General features: G+C 44.4%; 1 protein-coding gene across 1 annotated transcript in view; it reads left to right on the forward strand.

Annotated features, from left to right (window-relative positions):
* The window catches only part of GPD1 (glycerol-3-phosphate dehydrogenase 1), a 107,189-nt gene that overhangs the window by 45,076 nt on the left and 40,028 nt on the right, over window positions 1–22,085 (forward strand). Inside the window, exons 4-6 of the mRNA XM_068265110.1 lie at window positions 3,091–3,229; window positions 3,316–3,428; window positions 19,673–19,906. Of these exons, the coding sequence (XP_068121211.1) occupies window positions 3,091–3,229; window positions 3,316–3,428; window positions 19,673–19,906 (486 nt within the window). The remainder of the gene's footprint in view (window positions 1–3,090; window positions 3,230–3,315; window positions 3,429–19,672; window positions 19,907–22,085) is intronic.

Consider the following 22,085-nt stretch of genomic DNA (forward strand, 5'->3'; position numbering starts at 1 on the left):
GGATCGTAAAATAGAATCTTAATCGAATTGGACAAAGAATCCTATCATGTAGATTGGGCTTTAGGCTTTGTTCACATCTAAAATCGCAAACGCTGAGGCCAGCGTTTTGCGAGTGATTTGCCCATCTCCACCCCGGCGTTTTACCTTCGTGCTACGATTTTTTTGTAAAAGCGCTTTTGCAGAGAGATTTTGTTTTTTCACTTCCTGGCGCAAGTCCGGAAGTGAACTCTTTAACCCGAAAAAGAATAAATACAATGTATTTATTCTTAAAAGCACAAACTCAATCACCGCATAAAGCGAGTTTGTGAGGGTGTTTTTGTTTTTTTTCCTATACCTTTCATTGTAGCAAGATCGCCCTAAAAAGGGTACAGGCAGCGCTTTGCTGAACAGAAAGCAGACAACGTGCTGATATGAACTAACCCATAAGGATTCATTGCACAAGCAAAAAAATTTTTGGGTGTTTTTTTTTAAATCGCCGGCGCTTAAAAAAAGGCAAAACACCCTAGGTGTGAACAAACCCTTAGGCTTGGTTCACACTGCAAGAGCTTTTTAAAGTAAATGGGTACCGCTTGCTAAGAAGAAAAAAAAAAACTTGCCTAAGTCGAGGGAAGGCTCTGGGTCCTATAGAACCTTCATTCTCCTCTCCCAGTGCCCTCGGTGCTGCGCTGTCCCCGGGAGCAGTATTTGACTAATTTGGTCAAATACTACTTGCTCTGTTGGTGAAGGTGACTTTGGAAAGTCTTTGGGAGCGCGAGTGCCCCTGCTCCATATGGCACATGCGCGAGCCCCTCTCTCATGCACTTGCGCAGTATGGAGCCACCTGTCTCCCGAAGACTTCTGAAGTCCCCCGCAGCGAGGGTCCCCCCCCCCCCCCCCATCGACCAAAAGGTTTATTGAAAGGGTGAAAAAAGGTCAGTACAGGGTACATATGCAGTACAATATTTAGTGTAATACAGCCAACAAAGTATCAAATACCATGCATAATGATGTACATGTATTGTGGAACATGTCCAAGAAGTATAAAATATACATATATTAAGTTGCCCATACATGGTACAATTTTTGTAATTTTTTTTCGATTAGATAATTTAGTTAGATTATTTCATTGGATCGAATATAAAGATTTTTTTTTTTTTTTTTTCCAACATGTCTGATCAGATTTTTCTCGAAAAAAACAGGATAATCGTTCGAATTTCTTGATTGCAAAAAAAAATATTCAACTTTTATTCGATCATTTAGATCGAATAAATGGGAACATCGAACATTTTATTGTATCGTGTATGGGCACCATTAGGTAAAGGAAAAGGAGATGGTGAGAGGGAGGAAGGGTACATAACCAATCCTGATAAGGAGAGGAGGTATGGAGGAAGGAAGGTGGGCAAAAGGACAGAAGTCAGGGTAGTCAATCAGCACATAAAACATGAGGGGAAACATGACTGCTTAAACTTTAGCCATTATTTGTCCCAAATTTTGTTACATTTTTAGGGGGCAGCCTCTGTGATGGTAAACCAGTTTTTATTTTTTTTTATTTTTTTTTTTTTTTATTAAAGGGAAGTGAATTTTTAACCTTGCGTTTCCAGTCTGAGAAGGTAGGGGAAGTAAGAGGATAACCATCTGAAGGCTATAGATAGTTTGAGCATGAAGATAGATTCTAGTAGAAAAAATGTGTCAAATGTATGGTCTTCATTGTAGATGTTGAGTATACAGCTTTGTATATCTAGGGAAGTGGGGGAACCCATTGTGTCATGTAAAAAGTTGACCACTTGTTTCCAGAGGTCTTCAATTTGGGGGCACAGCCATAGCAAGTGTAGGAAGGAGGGGTCAGGGGCCAGATACTTGGGACATACATTAGGAGTATTAGGAGCATACTTGGAGATCCGGTTAGGAGTGAGATAGCTTTGGTGGATTATATAAAATTTGGGTAAGATGGTCCTTGATACAGAGAGATACTTGACAGCAGACAGTCCCCCCCCCCCCCCCCCCCCATTCACCCCCCAGTCCTCCTCCTCATCTAGTTGAACATCTAGTTGTGTCCATTTACTCATAGACTGTTCTACCACAGGACCAGCAACGTGTTCATTTAGTTTATTATATAAAGCACCAATATGGTGGGGAAGAGGGCCATCATTAATGGATTCCATAAGGAGCGAATGTCCAGTTAGGGGGAGACTATTGGGAAATGGAGCTCGTAAAGCATGTTGCAGCTGCCAATACAGAAATTGAAGTTGGGGGAGGGGGGTATGAATAAAGAGCATGAAGTTCATTATAAGGTATAAGACTGGAATCTCTTAATATTTGACCCAAATATTGAATGCCCCTGCCCGCAGCGGGGGATTTCCATGAGGGTGTCAGCGCTGCACTGACAGAGGAGAGGGAAGGCTTATTAGGACCCAGAGCCTTTCCTCACCTTAGGTAAGTATCTACTTTCTTAAAAAAAAAAATTAAAAAAAAATCACAGCACAGCATCCCATTTACTTAAAACGCTAGTGATTTGAAGTGAGTGTGAGTGTGTGGACTTTTAAGCTGAACATTGTATGCAGTGGAGACAGTGGCATAGCTAAGGAGCTGTGGGCCCCAGTGCAAGTTTTACATTGGGCCCCCCAAACATACATAAGAAATGATACAGCCCCATAAAACTTGGCAAGCACAACCAGTGTCAGAAGTGGAAGAAAGGGTTGGGGAGAACAGTTTAATAACTGCTATTCAAAGCATCTATAGAAGTGATTATTACCAGCACAGAAGTAATCGAAAGATAATACTGTGATAGAGGGTTGGCCCTTCGGGGCCCCTCTGGCCCAACCGCCCCGGGGCAGTCGCAACCTCTGCACCCCACATTGCTACGCTACTGAGTGAAGAGCAGGAAACGGGTGAAGGGAGTGCCTTAAAAAATTTGTGTAAAGCCCACCAGACCTCGCCAACACAGAAGCTCAAAACATGAATGCAATATCAGATGTATCAGGAGACCCTGTAATGTTTTCATGGTGACTTGAGCACTGCTGAGAGTTCATCACTGCATCTCCTATAAACATGCTTGATGAACTTTCTAACAGCATTGTCAACTTGATTTTTTTTTTTTTTTTTCCCCCCCAGGGTGTAGATGAGGGGCCCGATGGTCTGCGGCTTATATCCGATATCATTAGAGAACGGCTGGACATTCCTATGAGTGTGCTGATGGGAGCCAACATTGCCAATGAAGTCGCTGATGGGAAGTTTTGTGAGACAACGATCGGTGAGCAATTCTACAATGAATCGCTATGTAGTGATGTGGTGTGAAATGAGGGTTCCTCAGGGTAACATGGCTGTTTTCCTCACCAGGCTGTAAGAATAAGGAACAAGGCAAGATCTTGAAGGAGTTGTTCCAGACCCCAAATTTCCGTATCACGGTGGTGGAGGAGGCGGATACAGTGGAGATATGCGGAGCTCTTAAAGTAAGAGATCTATTGACTCGTATTGGATATTTCATTATAAGACACAATAACCCATGGCTACTCATGTTCTCTGACGTCCAATAAAATAAAGATGACCTGTTATGAGTTGCTATGAGTTACTGGACTTTACACACTGGTTCCTTTGCATCCTAAATAGTACTGATCATGTTGGAAGCCCATCGGGTTAGAGAACATTGACCCTTTATTTGCTGGACTTTAACAAGCAGGCCAGGCATCTAGACCTGTCCTGGCTGCATTCTTGCTCTGGCCATGTCTTGACCATGAGCGGTATGAACGAGCTCAGCTCGTCCATCCCGCTGCAGGGGATCGCATGGCCCCGGGTGTTTTTTTTTTTAAATTGTTTTATATCATGTGCTAGCACTTGGCTAGCTACATGTGTCCCCTGATCGCCGCCGCCGGTGTAATGTCAGCTATTGCAGCCCCGCACGTTGTGCAGCTCCGCATGCGCAGTAGGAGCCTGCGTCCCATTAAATTGTGCAGCCACGTAAAACATCCTAAATATCTCCGCTTCCGCACCACGTACACCCCCAAAATTTTCAGGGGAGGGAGGGGACCCCCAGATCTAGCTCTGTGCCGAATTGCAGCCCCCAAGCACCGCTGGTTCCCGAGACTGATTGCAGCAATCCTATCTCGGGAACTAGCGGGACTAGGGGGCTGCAATTCGACACAGAGCTAGATCTGGCGTTCCCCTCCCTCCCCTGAAAATTTCAGGATTGTACGTGGTGCGGAAGCGGAGATATTTCATGTAAATAAAGTCTAACTTCCCACTGAGCATGCGCGATACTCAGTGAGGAAGGCTGCTTCCGGGCTGCAATATCTGACATTACACCGGCACCCTCTGATCTCCCTGATTGCCGCCCTGATACATACCTCTCCCCGGAACCCGCGATGGCGCAGCCTCCCCAATAGCCTCCTGGCTATGGGGAGGATCGGGTCTGCGCATGACGTCGGACGTCATGTCCGATCGTCGCCATAGCGACGACAGAAGCTGTTTCTGGTTGTTGCGGGATCGCGGCTAGGTAAATAAGCCGCCGGCAATCAGGGGGGACCAGAACGGTGCCGGGGGACTTGGGGCACATGTGTAGCTAGCCTAGTGCTAGCTACACTATGCAAAATAAATTTAAAACAAAAATTTCCCTCCCGTGGCCGCAACAACTGAATGCCAGGGAGGTTAATGGACAACTGTAATGAGAGGGATATGAAGGCTGCCTCTAATACTTTTAGCTATAGACCCTGAACAAGCATGCAGCAGAGCTGGTGTATCTGACAAGTTTAGCTGTATGCTTGTTTCTGGTGTGATTCAGACACTACTGCAGCCAAATAGTTCAGCAGGATTGCCAGGCAACTGGTATTGTTTAAAAGGAAATTAAATATGGCAGCCTCCAAATCCCTCTCACTTCAGTTGTCTTTTAAAGTAAATGTCCAAGGTACTTTAAAAAACAAAAATATACTTACCCGGGGCTTTCTCCAGCCCCTGGCAGCTGTCCTGTGCTCTCACCGCAGCTCTGTTCCCAGCCGATGGCCCGGGGGTCCCCTTCGGTGCAGATCGGCATCTACTGCGCCAGCGTGAGAGGCGGTCGAGCTGATGTCATCTGGAGTGCAGGTGTTTTTTAAAGTACCTCGGACACTCCCTTTTAAGTAGGGCAAAACCATACAGTGGTAGTTCCCATATTTTCCATCTGGACAGGTTACCTAAGTATACAATGATGTAAAGACACAAAAGAAATAGTCTGCCCCTTTCAGAGAATGATCAAAGTGGTCACATGAAAAAGATCTCGGTCTTACAGCCTGTACACACTTTACTAGGAGAACATGGCTACTTGCACAGGAACACGTCCTTTTCAACTGCTAGGCTATTCGATTGCTTCCACATGTACTGCTCTACAGGCTAAACACTGCACATTACAAAAGTCACAACTTTCTTCAAACTATGCGTATTAAACTAAAAAAACTAAAACGAATCAAACTGATTTACTGTAAGTTTTTCCTCCTAGTGTTTTATTGTATTAAAAAAAAATCAGTTCACTAATGTTATAGTAGGAAGCAAAGAATAAGACTTAATTTTTATTTTATTTTTTTACTACCGCTGCTGTCTAAATAGTTTGTAAAGTTGCTGCCCAGAGGGGTTACATAGGAGCAAATGGCAGTGAACAGGTTCAGGGGTTACAATCCAAAAATAAAACCTTCAGGACCACAGACTGTAGTAGAGTAGAGTGGTCCAGCAGCTGCGTTCTGTCTCAGCAGGCAGAACGTTTTGGCTCTTGGGCTCTTTAATGCTTGGTGTGTGTGTGTGGTTTTGTTTTTGTGTGTTTTTGCATTTTTCTGTGATGTGTTCATTTTTTTTCCCCTCATGCTTGTCCATGGTTTGGGTTAAAATGCATTATTTGCTAATTAGAAACATCTGAATGCATGTGGAATGCACTGGAAACTGTACACCAAAAACTGTGTACCCAAATGGTTTTATAGTGCAAAAGAGGCATGCATTTCTTGGAAGTGGGGTAAAAATGAATAGAACGAAGATGTCCTCATGCACAGTGGTGGAAGTACTTACAGACAGCCTTTTTCTGCCCCACCTGCTCCTTACCATTTACATTGTGATCTCCAGTGTGAAGGTCTGTCGTAAATCTGGCTGTTATCACAGTTGTGTGGCTCTCCTGATTTAGAAAACCTCATTCTTCCATTTGCTGTCTTGTTGTTCACAAATTGCCACATTCCAGCTTTCACCAGTTGTGAGAATCCATAGTTCTAACTTTCTGCAAGCCAACCAAGCTGGTTCTACAGCTTTCATCTACCCCAACTCCTTCCAGGTAACCCGGATTGCTGTTCAGAGGGGACCACTACATGCAGATTGCTGTTCTGAGGGGGCCTCTACGTGTAGGACCGTGATCAGCAAACTTGCCTGAGTGATGAAGCTGCATGCAGTGAGGAGCTATAGGTTTGTGAGCCCCTATATACCATCCTGAACAGTGGGGAGTAGGCAGGGCACAGAGTGTGAGCGTGTCGCATAGCCCCTGCCTCCCACCTGTGCAGTTCCATAGGCTGGTGGTGGCATTATTATTAAACAGTGTAGCACTATATAAGTTCTTCCCCATTTGTACAGGAACCTTGAAGGCTATGTTTAGACTATAATCAAGCTAATCTGAGTGGTGCACTCCATGAGCTTATTGACTATCCTTTTTAATTTGGTCGTCAGTGGGAGTAAAAATGAATGTACAGAAGATGTCACCATGCACAGTGGTGAAGTACTTACAGACAGCCTTGTTCTGCCCCAGAACAAGGCTTGGGGGAGGGGAGGGAGTGTATTCACCTGTTTTTTACGTTCCTCCTCTTTCCACTCCTGCAGAGCACACAAATTAAAGGACACCTGAACTAAGGGGGCTATGGAGGCTGCCATATCTATTTCCTTTTATTATGCTGGGTACACACGGTACGATTTTCCGTGCGATAGATGGATCAGATAAAATCCGTCATGTCCGATATTGCTCCCGATCGTTTCCGCGCTCGATTTCTCATACCGGTGAATGGAAAAAGATAAGAAAAACTAATGAAGATAAGAGACTCGAGTGAGGAATTGTGCTGAGAAAACGATCGGGTTGCAAAATCGCCTAGCTTTCTTGCTGATCCTCTGCCTCTATAATACTTTTAGCTATAGACCATGAACCAGCATGCAGCAGATCAGGTGTTTATGATACTTTTGTAAAATCTGACAAGGTTAGCTGCATGCCGGTTTCTGGTTTGATTCAGGCACTACTGCAGACAAAAAGATCAGCAGGATGTCAGGCAACTGGTATGGTTTAAAAGTAAATAAACATGGCAGCCTCCATATAATCCTCGCTTCAGCTTGCTTTTAAGTGCACAGGGTCAGCTCTGTGCTTGGAGGGATAGACTTGCTGGTGTCCCTCCTAGCTGTTTCATGACTACCCCAGGTGAGACCTGGAACCCACTAGCAGGCTGTTAGGCCTGGTGCACACCAAAACCCGCTAGCAGATCCGCAAAATGCTAGCAGATTTTGAAACGCTTTTTCTTATTTTTCTGTAGCGTTTCAGCTAGCGTTTTGCGGTTTTGTGTAGCGGTTTTAGTGTAGTAGCTTTCATATATTGTTACAGTAAAGCTGTTACTGAACAGCTTCTGTAACAACGCCGGCAAAACCGCTCTGAACAGGGCGTTTTTCAGAGTGGTTTGCGTTTTTCCTATACTTAAAATTGAGGCAGAAACGCATCCGCAATCCAAAAAATGCCTCACCCCGGGAGTATGCGTTTCTGCAAAACGCCTCCCGCTCTGGTGTGAACCACCCCATTGAGATACATTGACCAAGCGTATCCGCAGCCGCAAGCGGCTGCAGAAACGCTGAAAAAGCCGCTCGGTGTGCACCAGCCCTCACTGAGACATTTCTAATTGCTTGTGTTTTTAAAAGCTCTTGCTAATGTAACGCTATGGGTGGGATCCCACTTGAGCGATGTGATTTTATAAAAATCCCCCATAGCATTGCATTAGCAAGAACTTTTCAAATCACTAGCACTTAGAAAAGGCTGCTAGTGGGTTTGAGCCCTGAGAGATTGGACGGGGCAATAGTTTGGAAGACTTGCAGCCTTGCTGTTCTTCCAAGAAGCATCTGACACTGCCACAGGAAGGCAGCGTTGCAAACTCGCCCAGCTAGATGATAAAACAAATATTGCAGAAATGATGTGCAAAAGTTTGTGCGTTGCAAATTAAGTTCTATCCTCCAACTATCTATTAAAAGAACACAAGCTTGAACTTGGTTTTTAAAATGTTAATGCTGTGAAGCTCCGCCCCCTGCCTCTTGGCAAAAACCTTCTGAAGCTTCTGAAACTTTTGTCTGTACTGTTCTGAGGAAGGGGGACCCTGTGTGGCCTCCAATCATGTGTCAAACACCAGAAGTTCAATGAAAGATGACCAGCACCGGCTGTTTCTTAAGAAAGCAGGATTTTATTCACTCCAGACATCCGTGAATAAACATAGCTCCAGACATCCAGTGATATTCAAGATGTAATTATAGCTCTAGTATAATAAGCTCTTAGATGCATACAGAGGGAAGGGGTCCTACATGGCAGTAGGAGATGTCCCCCCTGCAGCCAGGTCCGCCCACACAACGGACGCCGTTTCGAACGGGAACACCGTTCTTTGTCAAGTGAATAGCATATGCTATATGCTGTCATATTTCTGGGGGTTCCTGAGATGGCAGCTTCGCCAAACGTGGGGGAAGTGTAGCATGAGCCCCGGTGCTGGTTCTGAGGAAGTTTCAGAACATTCTGAGGTAAGGACTGCCAGTTAGGCAGTTTGAAAATGCCCTGATGATACCACAGGGGTCCCACCCCTCATGTCTGGTATCAGGGCGCTGGGTAAATCGAGACAGACCTGAAAATGTTAATAAATCTGCCCTGACCTGTACGGTTCTGTGAGATAGAGCCCATATATGGGTAGATATGATTTCTAGCCCCAGTACAAGGGGAGGGCTCATCTCATCTTTGAAGGGGGTGTATGGCTCCCCGCCCTCACTCCCTCCTACTGAAGCAGGGGCATAAGAATGGCTGAGGACCCAAACTCAGTGTCCTCCACACTGAACCATCTTGCACTCATCAGATGCCAGCTTGAGGATATGCTGGCATCCACCTGGTCTGAACTCTGGACTTTGAAACCAAGAACTTTATGATTCTTCCCACAATAAGGACATCTTTCCAGGAACTAAGTATTTTTCTCCCTTTTTTTATTTTTCATACTGGCTATTACTGTTTTAATAATTGTTGATTTTAATAATTGTCTGTATATATTAATTATTTATATTGCTGTGAATAAAAGACTTCCTCCAAGTCATTCACTGTTTCGCTACCCTGCTTATCAGCACACACAGAAATGATCCCGGGTCTCTGAAGATACGCTACTGTTTGTTTGTTGTTGGCTAGACAGAATATCGTGTGTTTAACCGTTTTATTCGCAGGATTAGTCAGTCAGTTAGTGGGCCCCACGGTCCCATGATAACCGCGGTGGTGGCAGTTTACTCTGAACCAGTGGGTGAAGTGGTAATCACCCGTGTCTCACAGGCTTCCTTCTGAGTTGTCTGCGGCTAATTCTTAACGGTTCCTGCGCATTGACTGCGACCAGAGTTCGCACGATCTGTGCGCTGGCACCGTTTAGAAGGCTAAGCGCGGTCAGCCACTAGGGCTCTTGTGACACTAGCCAACAGCATTAGAATTGTCATAACAATTTTCACTTACTTGTTGACCACCTGACTCTAACCAATCCCTTAAAGAGGCACTGTGAGGTGACATATTGTAAAGTATAGTAAATGATTCCGGATACCCACTTTCAATGTAATTTTCCTGGTTTCAGCATCATAAACCCTACTAATTAGCCTCACCCTTCCAGTGCTGCTTAGCTATGCGGAAATCCCCTCTCAGAGCATTCTGGGAGACTGGGCATTATTTTCACTGGCTTCTGAATTCTCAAACAAAATTCTGCAGAACTGCACCTGACTGGACTAAATATGTCGCCACCTGTGATAAATGTCATAATGTAAATCCATGACTTAAAGGGCAACTGAAGCGAGAAGGATATGGAGGCTGCCATATTTATTTTCTTTTAACCTCCCTGGCGTTAAATTTTTCTGCAAAAAGACCCGGCAGAACGGTGCGGATGGCGTCCTCCGTGCATTCAAATTTCATGCAGGTATTAAACTTTTTTCTTCGTATTTCGCCCCGTGAGTCTTTAAAGAGACTCTGTAACTGGCCAAGACTTGCGAGCCTTTCATTGGTGGCAGTTGCATTGCCTGATCTCACTTAGAAGTCTGACAACAAGAGGCAAGCTTTATACTTTACACCAGCTTCATGCTGAAAAGAATTTACAGTCTTCAGAATACTTCAGGGCTTTCCAAATTCTTCACTATTATAAACAAGTACTATCACCAGCACAAGACATACAGCAATCTTCATTTGAGAGCATTTGCCTAAATGACCCGTTACGTAAAGGGATCCTGTCCCTCCTAAATTGTACCTTTAACCAACCGCCCCCTGACTATAAATTTCCTAATATGCTGGATTGGGAAAAAGACATAGGAACATCCCTAACTAAGGAACAATGGTCACAATGCCTAGACACCCTCTCTAGAGGTAGCCTGCAGACCTCTAATTAAGAATTAAAACCTACATAGCCTCCCAATGGCTACAGCCTACCCTTTCCTTGGCAGTATTAGAACGAAAAGTTGACCACATAATGGTGTGTGAGCGGCTTAATGCCCTAATCAGAGATACAATGGACCAATTCACTAATATCTGGGAACCATGGGTTGAGTTTAGAGGTAACCTTAGCTTAGCAATGGTTCTGGAGGCGTAGTTCACTCTTAATCTTATAAACATGAGAGGATCGAGTCAAAACCAAAGATATGACAAAAATGAGAACAGCATGAACCTTGATAATGTATCCCTGTTTCTCCTTCCGTGGCACTATAACCGAAATAAAGTCCAGCCTAAGAAACCTTCTGTTACTTTCCAACAACCTGCCCCCAAGTTTATGGACCTTACTCTTTTTCATGTCATAGGAATATATACATTTAACATTACTATAGGTATCTTATATAGTTCAATTATGTATAGACCACAACCTTGTATACTTTCTTTCTTATGCAGTCGCCCTGCCTATGTTGGGTGGAGTCGACTTTTTGGCTAATTATGTAATGTTTTTCACTGATTCCATAATAAAATTCTTTGAAACTAAAGAGACTCTGTAATTAAAAAAAAAAAAAAATTGCCCTGGGGGCTACTCGCCTTGATAGGGGGAAGCCAGTCTGGATCCTATGGAGGCTTCCCCTGTCCTCCTCCTTCATCCCATGGCGGTCTCGCTGCAGCCCACTGAAAGCACAGTCGACAATTTGTCAGGCTGTGCAATATTTACCTTTCCCTGTTCCAGCGGGGGCGTTGTTGCGGCTCTCGGCTCAGAAATAGACTATCTCTGTCGGGTCCACTCTACTGCGCAGACACAGAAGACTTGCGCCTGCACAGTAGAGCAGACCCGACTGGGATCAGCTATTTCCGAGCTGAGAGCCGCTAAGTGACAGGCAGAGCGACCAGATCGCCCGCCCCCCTTTTTTTTTTTCCCCACTAGGGGGATGATGTGCTGGGGGGTCTTATCGCTCCTGCATGCTGTGGGTGGCGGGGGGGGGGGGGGCACCTCAAAGCCCCCTCCACAGCAAGATTCCCCCTCTCCCTCTCCTCCCTCCCTGCCAGAGAGATCGGAGGCTGCACAGGAACGGATCTGCCCTGTGCAGCCTCTAACAGGCTCCCCGCTGTCATGTGACAGCGATCCCCGGCCGCTGATTGGCCGGGGGTCGCTGATCTACTACAGCGCTGCTACTGTAGCAGCGTTGTAAAAATGTAAACAAAGCGGATCGCAGGCTATTCACGGAGCCCCCCGCCGTGAAATGAAACAGCCGCTCGCGCGAGCGGCTGTTTCCTGATTAATTAGCCTGCAGCCGGCGACGCAGATATGCGTCGCTGGTCCTGCAGCTGCCACTTTGCCGACGCGCGTTATGAGTGCACGGTCGGCAAGTGGTTAAAGAGGAACTGTACTGAAAATAATGTAGTTAATAGAAAAAAAATTGTTAGTGTTTGCCCATTCTACAATCTTTATTCATCCTAATTTATATACTGAAATTTAACGCTGATGGTGACCTCTTCAGTGCTGTGGGGTGCAGCTCTGCGAAAGTTTGTATACTCAAGTGTTCCGAAGCCAGTAGAAACAATACCTGGTCTCCCAAGAGTGCTTTGGGAGGATAATTCCGCATAGCTAAACAGCTTGGACTGTAACATCACTGGGGGGCAGAGTTACAGACCAATATACAGTACAGGTAGTCCCCAGTTAACGAACCAGATAGGGACTGTAGGTTTCGTTCTTAACCTGAATCTGTTCTTAAGTCGGAACTTTCTGCCATCTCTGTGCCCTGTACCTCCTCTGTGCTTCCAGTGTCCCCCTCTGTGTCACCACTGCCCGCTGTACCGGTTTATGTAAGTTTAAAAGCCATATTTTTTTTTTTTTCTTGTTGTTTTTGAAAAAATAGATTTAAAAAAAAAAATCAAAGTCCAATTTGAAAAACATTTTTTACTTGTTCCCATGGAAACATTGAATCCATGCCATTCATATCGGAGGGTCGTTCATAAGTCGGGGACTACCTGTACATATAGGAAGCGTTTCTGATATTGGAACCATGGCAGTTAACAAAAATGGCTGTCCTGAATAATTTACTATTGTCTGCTATATGTCCCTACGATGCCTTCTACTAGAAATGTAATGCAGAACACCGAGGCCAATATACAATCCTCTTTTTCTCCCAGGTGATCTTTTCACAACTTGTTAATGAAATAAATTTTAAATCGCCAACAAGTAAGAAAATATTTAAAATAGTTTGCTAGTGCTTTTTCACCTACTTTTTGGGTAGTTTTTCAGTTGCAGAGTGCTGAAAAGTTAGTTTTTCATATTCTCTTTAAGGAGATGTCAGGAGAAAAAGTGAATAGCATATAGGCCTGAGTCTAATGGTAGACCAGCAGGTTTTTGCTGCAGCAGCTTCAGGTGAAAACAGAGTTGTTTACTTTACATTCAGCATATTATCATTGCTGACGTTATTTCTGTTTTTGCCAGGCCACCTGTATTTTGCAGTTGTTGTAATTATAATGGGCCATTATTAGTTAATGTTTACAGAAGTCCCTTTTTGTTTTCTGAATGGCTGGACACTTTGTTCTCCTAACACAGCCCTTTGGAATAAAGAGATCTGTCCCAATTATACATATTCCATTGTTTCTGTAGACTACAGTTTACAATGGCGACAAATCATAAATAAATGGCAATAAAGGTGGCCATAGATGACTAGATGGTGACCATGATTCAACCATCAGATCACTCTTTGAAATGTGATCAGAAAGGGATCTATTACTGCCATACAATGTACACAGCTTTTGAATCCATTTAAAAAAACCTTGAAATCCTATAGAAAACTTGTGGAGCCACCACCACCTGTTGGGCCCCCCGGTTTCGCCACAAATAAAATGTGCTCCCCTGGGCTGTGCAGAGTGTGGGCAGTGGATTGAAGGCTCCACTGTCCACCAGCTCACTCCTCCTGTGTCCTCTCAGTCGTCGCTGGGGCACCCGTACCCTGTGACCCAGTGGTACATACAACAAGTGACCACATACATGCAGTTGGGTCATGGGGCACAGGCATCCCAGTAAAAAATGGCGAGAAGACACATGAGGAGCATTCCAGCGGACAGGCGAGTGTGCTACGCTGCCGACATTGGGCGGAGGGAGGAGACCAAGCAGGGGTCCGACAATCGTCTTGAAATCGAGCGCCAAACCCACAACAACCCATTTTTAAGCCTGGACTGTGCAATTCATAGTTTTAATCGATTCCAACCAGAAATCTATCAAAATTGGGATCAGCTATGTTGCGGTATCGATCTCTGGCAGATTAAATCACTGATTGAATTTTCTGGGGAAAATCGACGTGTATGTGTGGACTTCTAAAGTTGTGGCAATGAGAATAAAGCTGTGTACACTCACAAGGCTGCGATAACTCTTAGTAAGAGCCAGGGCTGTGGAATTGGTACAGAAATTAACTGATTCCAACTCCAGGAACCCAAATTGGCTCAGACTCCTCGACTCCGACTCCTTAGTCTAGTCTAAGGGCCCATTTCCACTATCGCGAATTCGCATGCGTTTTTCGCATGCAAATTCGCATAGCAATACAAGTGAATGGGACTGTTTCCACTTGTCAGGATTCCTTTGCGTTTTTCTGTGCAGAAAAAATTCGGATGGCAAAGCCATCAGAATTCGCATACCGCATACCGCTATGCGAATCGCATACAATGTATGCGAATTTTCATGCAAATTCGCATAGAAACAATGGAAAATCACACCAGCACTGCCATGGTTAAATTCGCATACATCGTCATCCATGCGAATTCGCATGCGACTTCGTATGAAATTTTGCATACATCCGCATGCGAAATTCGCATCCGCATGCAAATTTTTACCGTGGTGATTCGCACCGCACAAGTGGAAATGCAGCCTAATACTTACCAGGGCTGTGGATTTGGTACAAAACTTATCAGACTCCAACTCCTCAGTTTATGAAACCACCGACTCTGACTCCAGGTACCGAAAATGACTCCCACTCAAACTCCACAGCCCTGGTTGGTGCTCGAAAGCTTGACAAATTTCCTAACTGACCTGTCAGCCATTTTGAAAGTGTACACGTTGTTGGAAGCTTAAAGAGACTCCGTAACAAAAAATGCATCCTGTTTTTTATCATCCTACAAGTTCCAAAAGCTATTCTAATGTGTTCTGGCTAACTGCAGCACGTTCTACTATCACCATCTCTGTAATAAATCAACTTATCTCTCTCTTGTCAGACTTGTCAGCCTGTGTCTGGAAGGCTGCCAAGTTCTTCAGTGTTGTGGTTCTGTGATGAATCTCCCCCTCCAGGCCCCTCTCTGCACACTGCCTGTGTATTATTTAGATTAGGGCAGCTTCTCTCTTCTCTCTTATCTTTTACAAGCTGGATAAATCCTCCTCTGAGCTGGCTGGGCTTTCACATACTGAGGAATTACATACAGGCAGAGCTGTCTGCACTCTGCAGGAAGAAACAGCCTGACACTTCAGTGGAAGATAGCTGCAGGGGGAAAGAAACACACAAATGATCTCTTGAGATTCAAAAGGAAGGGTGTATACAGCCTGCTTGTGTATGGATGTATTTTCTATGTGTGGACATACTGTACATCAACCTACTTCCTGTTTTGGTGGCCATTTTGTTTGTTTATAAACAAACTTTTTAAAACTGTTTTTAACCACTTTTAATGCGGCGAGGAGCGGCGAAATTGTGACAGAGGGTAATAGGAGATGTCCCCTAACGCACTGGTATGTTTACTTTTGTGCGATTTTTAACAATACAGATTCTCTTTAATGCGAGTTACCATAACAATGCTCGCATTAATGTACCACGGGTTACGCTAATTGCACAATGTGTTGTAATCAACAGCAGTAGATTACTGATATTAACTGCAGTAAATATCAGTAATATTGCCTATGCACGACAATATTGCCAGCGGTTTATGAATCTGGCACTGTAATTATCGCTTATGTACAAACTGTAGAAAATATACAGTAATAGTTTGCAAACTGATACCAGTTAATGGTGTTCTCACGAAGGACTAAACTGAATTATATGTAATAAGGTACAATTGTAATATATGATGTTCATTGCCTCCTGTCACGGATAGGCAATACCTAACCTTAGACAGATGTCACTAATTGACTACACCGGCATTACTGCTCCTCCCTGGAGCCAGATGAGCTAATTTAATCAATTACATTTTCTAATAAATGTCTGCCAGGTGTGTATCGCCATTGTTTTACGGAATGAAAATATGCCAAAAAATGTTTGGGGTTTTTTTATGTTGAGAAGAAAAATAGCTCTGTAGAATCTGATTTTCTCCCTCCCATCTGCTTCGCTCCAGACGAGCCGAAAATAAGTTTATTAGCATAATGTCAGAACATTCCGCTCAGCTGAGCAATGAATGGAAGAAGACAGTTCACAGCTGTATATGAATTACAGGGGACACGAAATAGGGCAGCGGTGATGAAATGGGTTGTGTGGAGTTGATTTGGGGTCAGTAGAAGAAGACTGTGGGCTTAATGCTGCTCATGCACAGCCTGCTAGATTGCACAGTGCAACCAAGAGTCAAGCTTGTAAATCCGAAGGCAAGTAAATAATGATAAATGGTTCTACATAGTGAGAGTCAAATCTTTCCACTTGCAGTAGAATGTCCATAAACCCGACTGCTATGTTTTACGGCTTTTGTGTACAGGGGTGTAGCTAGAGGGGAGCAGCCTCTGCGATCGCAGGGGGACCCAGAGCTGTGGGGGCCCCAACTACCAACCTTCCTGATCTGAACTATATGGGTGTGAGGATCATGCTGGCCACATTTGTTTGGTTTTATGTCTTTTATGAGAATGGCTCCCAGGCCATGAAGGGTACCAAGGGAAGGCAAGGGAAGGGGTGTGACGATTGGGGGGGGGGGGGGGGCATGTATTGTAGTTATACCACTGCTTGTGTAACTTTATTTTTAAAGGACCAAGCGACACTGTACAGTTCATAAAGCTGGCCATACATGCACCTATTTGTAGTGACAGATTTGATTGAATTTGCCAGTTATCTGAGGCAATGAGCTACACACGGATTGCAATTTCAATTGATTTGTAACAAATCTATTGAAATTTCGATTGGACTGAACAGTAAATTCCTCTCGATCAGACATGATGGGGGAGTGGCGGTACACTGACCCATGGCGCTGCACTGTATTAAACAGTGAATTGTTGCAGGTCTGTAAATTGTGTGTCTTTGTGTGTTTACCATATTGCATGGCAATCTAATAGTGTATGTTCCCATTAAGTTTATTAAGCAGTACCTTGCGCAGAAGAACTTGAGCCTCGTTTACACGCTGGTCTCCTTTGCAGTTCACACACATTTTAACACATGCATTATGCAACTAAACACTGTGAATCCAGCCCTATTATTTACAAACGTACTGAAAGTCTGGAAGCACACTAGGCTGTGCAGAAAACCAGGAGTTTTCTGCATTGGGCATCTGTGCTTTTTTTTTTTCACTGTGTTTGCGTTAGTGATTGCTTTTTTTAAGTTTGCATTTACATGCCTTCTTGAGGGTTTTTTTTTTTTTTTTCCCTAAATTTCCCTTTTTCAGCGGAGTAAAATACAGTATCATATACTGCTCAAAAAAATAAAGGTAACGCACAAATAAGACCTCCTAGGTCTGAATGAATAAATGAATGACATAATCTGTTCAATACTTAGCCCTTTACATAGCTGAATGTGCTGGCAACAAAATCACACAAACCTTATCAATGGAAATCAAATTTTATAAACACATGGAGGTCTGGATTTGAAGTCGCACTCAAGATTAAAGTGGAAAACAAACGCTACAGGCTAATCCAACTTTGGTGTAATGTCCTTTAAAACAAAACGAGGCTCTGTGTTTGTGGCTTCCGCGTGCCTGTATGACTTCCCTACAAGGCCTGGGCATGCAGTGTTTCTCAAACCTGTCCTCGTGACTCCCCAACAGTGCATGTTTTGCAGGCAACCTTGCCTATGCACAGGTGGGATAATTGGTGTCTCAGCTACGTGGATTCCATGTAGATAATTACACGAATGACACCACCTGTACATAGGTGAGGTTGCCTGCAAAACATGCATCGGTGGGGTTTCACAAGGACAGGCTTGAGAAACCCTGTCCTGAGCAGTGATGGAGCTATGGGCTCCAGTGCGGGTTTAACATGGGAGGCCCCCCAGGCACTCTTGATGCAGCGCACCAAAACCTGCCAAGGACAGACAGTGTCAGAGGTGCAAGATTGGGATGGGGAACAGGTTGTTAATTAGAACTACCATTCAAAGCATTTATAGCAGTGATTACCAGCACAGGACCAATAAAGAGTGAATATTGCAGTTGAGGAAGAGCCCTATGGGGCCCCTCTGGCCCAAGGGCCCCGGTGTGGTCGATACCTCTGCAACCCCTGTTGCCATGCCACTGGTCCTGAGCGATCTCCTCCCAGACCTGGACTAAAGCCTCCACCAACTCCTGGACAGTTTGAGGTGCAACTTGGCATTGGTGGATGGAGCGAGTCCTGTCCCAGATTTGCGCTTCCATGCTCTGGGCACTATGCTGACAGACACAGCAAACCTTCTTGCCACCGATCACATTGATGTGCCATACTGGATGAGCTGCACTCCCTGAGCCACTTTAGTGATAGCATGAGACAAAGTCTACAACCCTTATTATTATTATTATTATTATTATTATTGTATTTATAAAGCGCCAACATATTACGCAGCACATGCGTGAAAGCATTCAAAAGTGGCCAAAACATCAGCTAGAACCACTCCTTTATCTTGCTAATTGTCTATAATTTCCACCTGTTGTCTATTCTAGGTGCACAACAGCACATGAAATTGTCAATCAGTGTTGCTACCTAAGTGGACAGTTTGATTTCACAGAAGTGCGATTGACTTGGAGTTACATTGTGGTGTTTGTGTTCCCTTTATTATTTTTTTGAGCTGTGTGTGTATATATATATATGTCATTTTTTTTTTTTAAACAATTCAGTAAAACTTATCCTTTGCATCTCCATTGAAATAAATTGTGTGTTTTAGGGCTCATTTCCACTATAGCGAATCCGCATGCGGATTCGCACAGCCAATACAAGTGGATGGGCCTGTTTCCACGGTACTTATGCGTTAGCCGGGCGCATCCGGCAGGTGGCGCTGTTGATAATTCCAATCATAATTACTTCACGTCAACCTGTGAATGTAAACCGCCGGATGCGCCCGGCTTAAACAGATCAAGCCGCCGGCTTGCTTCGTGTCTCGCTCTTCTCCCACTCTTGCCCTCTCTCCTATAGAACACTGGGGAGGGGACATGCGTGTCCCCCCAGAGTCGTTCGTCGCAATGCCGCGACGAACGAAGCAAGCCGGCGGCTTGATCTGTTTAAGCCGGGCGCATCCGGCGGTTTACATTCACAGGTTGACGTGAAGTAATTATGATTGGAATTAACATCAACAGCGCCACCTGCCGGATGCGCCCGGCTAACGGATAAGTACCGTTTCCACTTGTGCGTTGTGCGGAGCGTTTTTGTGTGCGGGGAAAATCTGCACGGCAGAGCTGTCAGAATTCGCTCCCCGCACACCGCTAAGTGAATCGCATACAATGTATCTAATAGGGAAATCGCATGCGGTTTTGGCATGCGTTTTTCCCCGCAATTTCGCATAGGAGGTAATGTTAATTTACACAGGCAGTGACATGCTTAAAATCGCCCACCTACTACCCTATGTGAAATCGCGGGAAAAAAACGCATGCAAAATCGCACCCGCATGCGATTTCGTCTGCGGTGATTTCTCGGCGATTCCGCACCGCACAAGTGGAAATGCAGCCTTACAGAAATATGCAGCAAGTTGTGCAGTTTGAAAAACATAATGTATGCTTTTTTTTTGTTTGTTTTGGTTTTTTTTGTTTTGTTGTTTATGGCTGTCACTGGTAGAGGAAGTAAGCGACATTCTTACCATTGATAATTCAGGCACAGTTAATGACTTGCCAGAGGCTTGAGCCCATGTCTTGGACACTTCAGAGATGCCTGACTGTGTGTTTCTGTTGCAGAACATTGTTGCGGTTGGAGCTGGATTCTGTGATGGGCTGGGGTTTGGAGACAACACAAAGGCTGCTGTTATCCGACTTGGATTGATGGAGATGATTGCCTTCGCCAAGCTGTTCTGTGCCCCACCTGTCACATCTGCCACCTTCCTGGAGAGCTGCGGCGTTGCTGACCTCATCACTACATGTTATGGCGGCAGGAACAGGAAGGTTGGGGAAGCCTTTGCACGCACTGGAAAGGTAGGAATGTCCTGCTTGTTGCTTTTTACAGAGCACTGTAATGAATAAGATTATTTTTTTTCACCAAGCAGTTTAGACTAGTCTCCTGATGGTTTTTAGTCTACTGATGGTTGCATCAAAGGGGAAATCCCTATTGCCAAATGGTTTAGACCTGGTCTAAAACATTTGGTAATTACGTCGGTAAAGCAGGGGAAATGATCGAAAGATGCAATTCACAAACAAGTAGCTATGACTGACATCCTTCTCCTTTTGATGAGCTCTCCTCTGCATTCAACTAAACTCCTGCATAATTAATTCAAAAGGTTCCATCCTTGCATCTAAAATACCTCACAGAATTACTTTACCAACAGAAATCAGATGGTCTAATCTCTGTCAGAAAAAGTGGGCGTGGTTACTCCCTGTGTTAGACCAAGTCTAAAACATTACACCAAACCATCAGTAGACTAAAAACCATGTTTAGACTAGTCTAAACTGCTTAGTGAATTGAGGCCAATGTGCATGATTCACAGAGCTTTTTCACGTTTTCACCTTTATCTATGTTACTTTTTTATGTTCACAAAGAGCAAAAATATAATATAATTAAGGTAAGAAAAGTAATATTGAAATGAAGTTAATCAGGAACAACTTACTTTGAATGATTATTTTGCTTGTATATGCTGAAAGGTTATTTTTTATTAGTTAGGTGATAAATAAGTCATGTGATAAGTTTTGTGAATATAGCCCAATGAAGAAAATTTTTTTTATTTTTTTTTTCTTATTCCACTTATAATTGCTGAAGAATTCACTTCTGTGTTCTTTCATACAGTACACTAAATCAAAGTGTCTAATTGGCTCTTTTCAGCAACTGTGAATAGACTGCAGGAGAGCTCTGCCTAGGCAGTTCGTCACATACAGTAAACACTGTGGCTTAACCCTTTCAGTGCTCCCTGCAAAAGTGAAACTTGGTAAAGCTTCAGGCTTTTTTAAGATTTCTGTAAACTGTAATCAAGTATTTTTTTTTTTCTTCCGTGTCTATTATGCTGTGGCTAATCTTTTAGGCCTGGGACCCACTGGCAATCCTTTGCGAGTGACCACAAAGTGCCCTCGATTTCTTAAATGGTGGAAGTCTGGAAATTTGACAGATTCCAGGCGCAATTGCAATTTCGTTCTGCAGCCATTGATGTGATCGCTCCCAACTAAAAATGCTGCAACGAAAAAGCTTTGCGATAGCTTCCCCATCAAAACACTCCAAGTGGAACCTCCCCCATAGGGATCCCCTGTCTAGCACTTTCGCAGGCACTGCAAAATCGCTCCCAGTGGGTCCCAGGCCTCGAAGCAGAGAGGAAGTTCTGAGTTTAGTTCCACGTTACGTGACGTGGCTGAAGGAAATGTGTATCTCTTGTTGGTTACCTGCGCACTTTTTTGTGTGTGTAAAATTATAAGTGAATAAATGCACTTCTGTATACTTAGTGCTAAAAATATGGCAAAAATGTACGCTTTGTGTGTGTGAGGGGGGGGGGGGGGGGGGCGCGAGTATTGCAGAGGCTTACTGCACCTCCCTTGTGCCACCCTGTTCTGAAATACTGGTTGGTGCCCTCTGACCCGGACATACTACTATGCACATGTGTAGTATGTCCGCTTGGTTGCCTTGTGACTACGCTTCTTGCTAACTTGAAGTCCAGTACATGCGCGCGCCGGGTACGTCTTCCCGCAGGAGTGGTCACGTGCTGCACATGCACCAACCAGGACTTCAGAAGGGGCCACTTTGCAGGGAAACTGATGCTGACGCCAGGGCAAGGGAGGGGCGGTAAGCCTATGCACACCTCTCCACACTAATAGTAGGTGTCATTTTTTTGGCATATTTTTAACACTAAGGTATCCTTTAAGTCAGGGGTAGGGAACCTATGGCTCGGGGGCCAGATATGGCTCTTTTAACGGCTACATCTGGCTCACAGACAAATCAGTAGGGGTTGATTCACTAAGCTGCACTGCTCAAGCAGCACAGCTTTGTGTGGCAGCGCAAGTAAAATTTATAGTAGGCCCGCTACTGCTGTAGCATGCACTACTAACTAACTTGCGCTCCCCCAAAACTAACAGCCGCTTCAATTGTACTGCGGCTGCCCTGGACCTTGTCGGATCCAGTGACTTTGTAGGGCGAGATCCCCGCACTTTGATTGGCCCAATAGGCTGCCTGTCACTC

The sequence above is a fragment of the Hyperolius riggenbachi genome, chromosome 2 (genome assembly GCF_040937935.1).
Source record: "Hyperolius riggenbachi isolate aHypRig1 chromosome 2, aHypRig1.pri, whole genome shotgun sequence".
NCBI lineage: Eukaryota > Metazoa > Chordata > Amphibia > Anura > Hyperoliidae > Hyperolius > Hyperolius riggenbachi.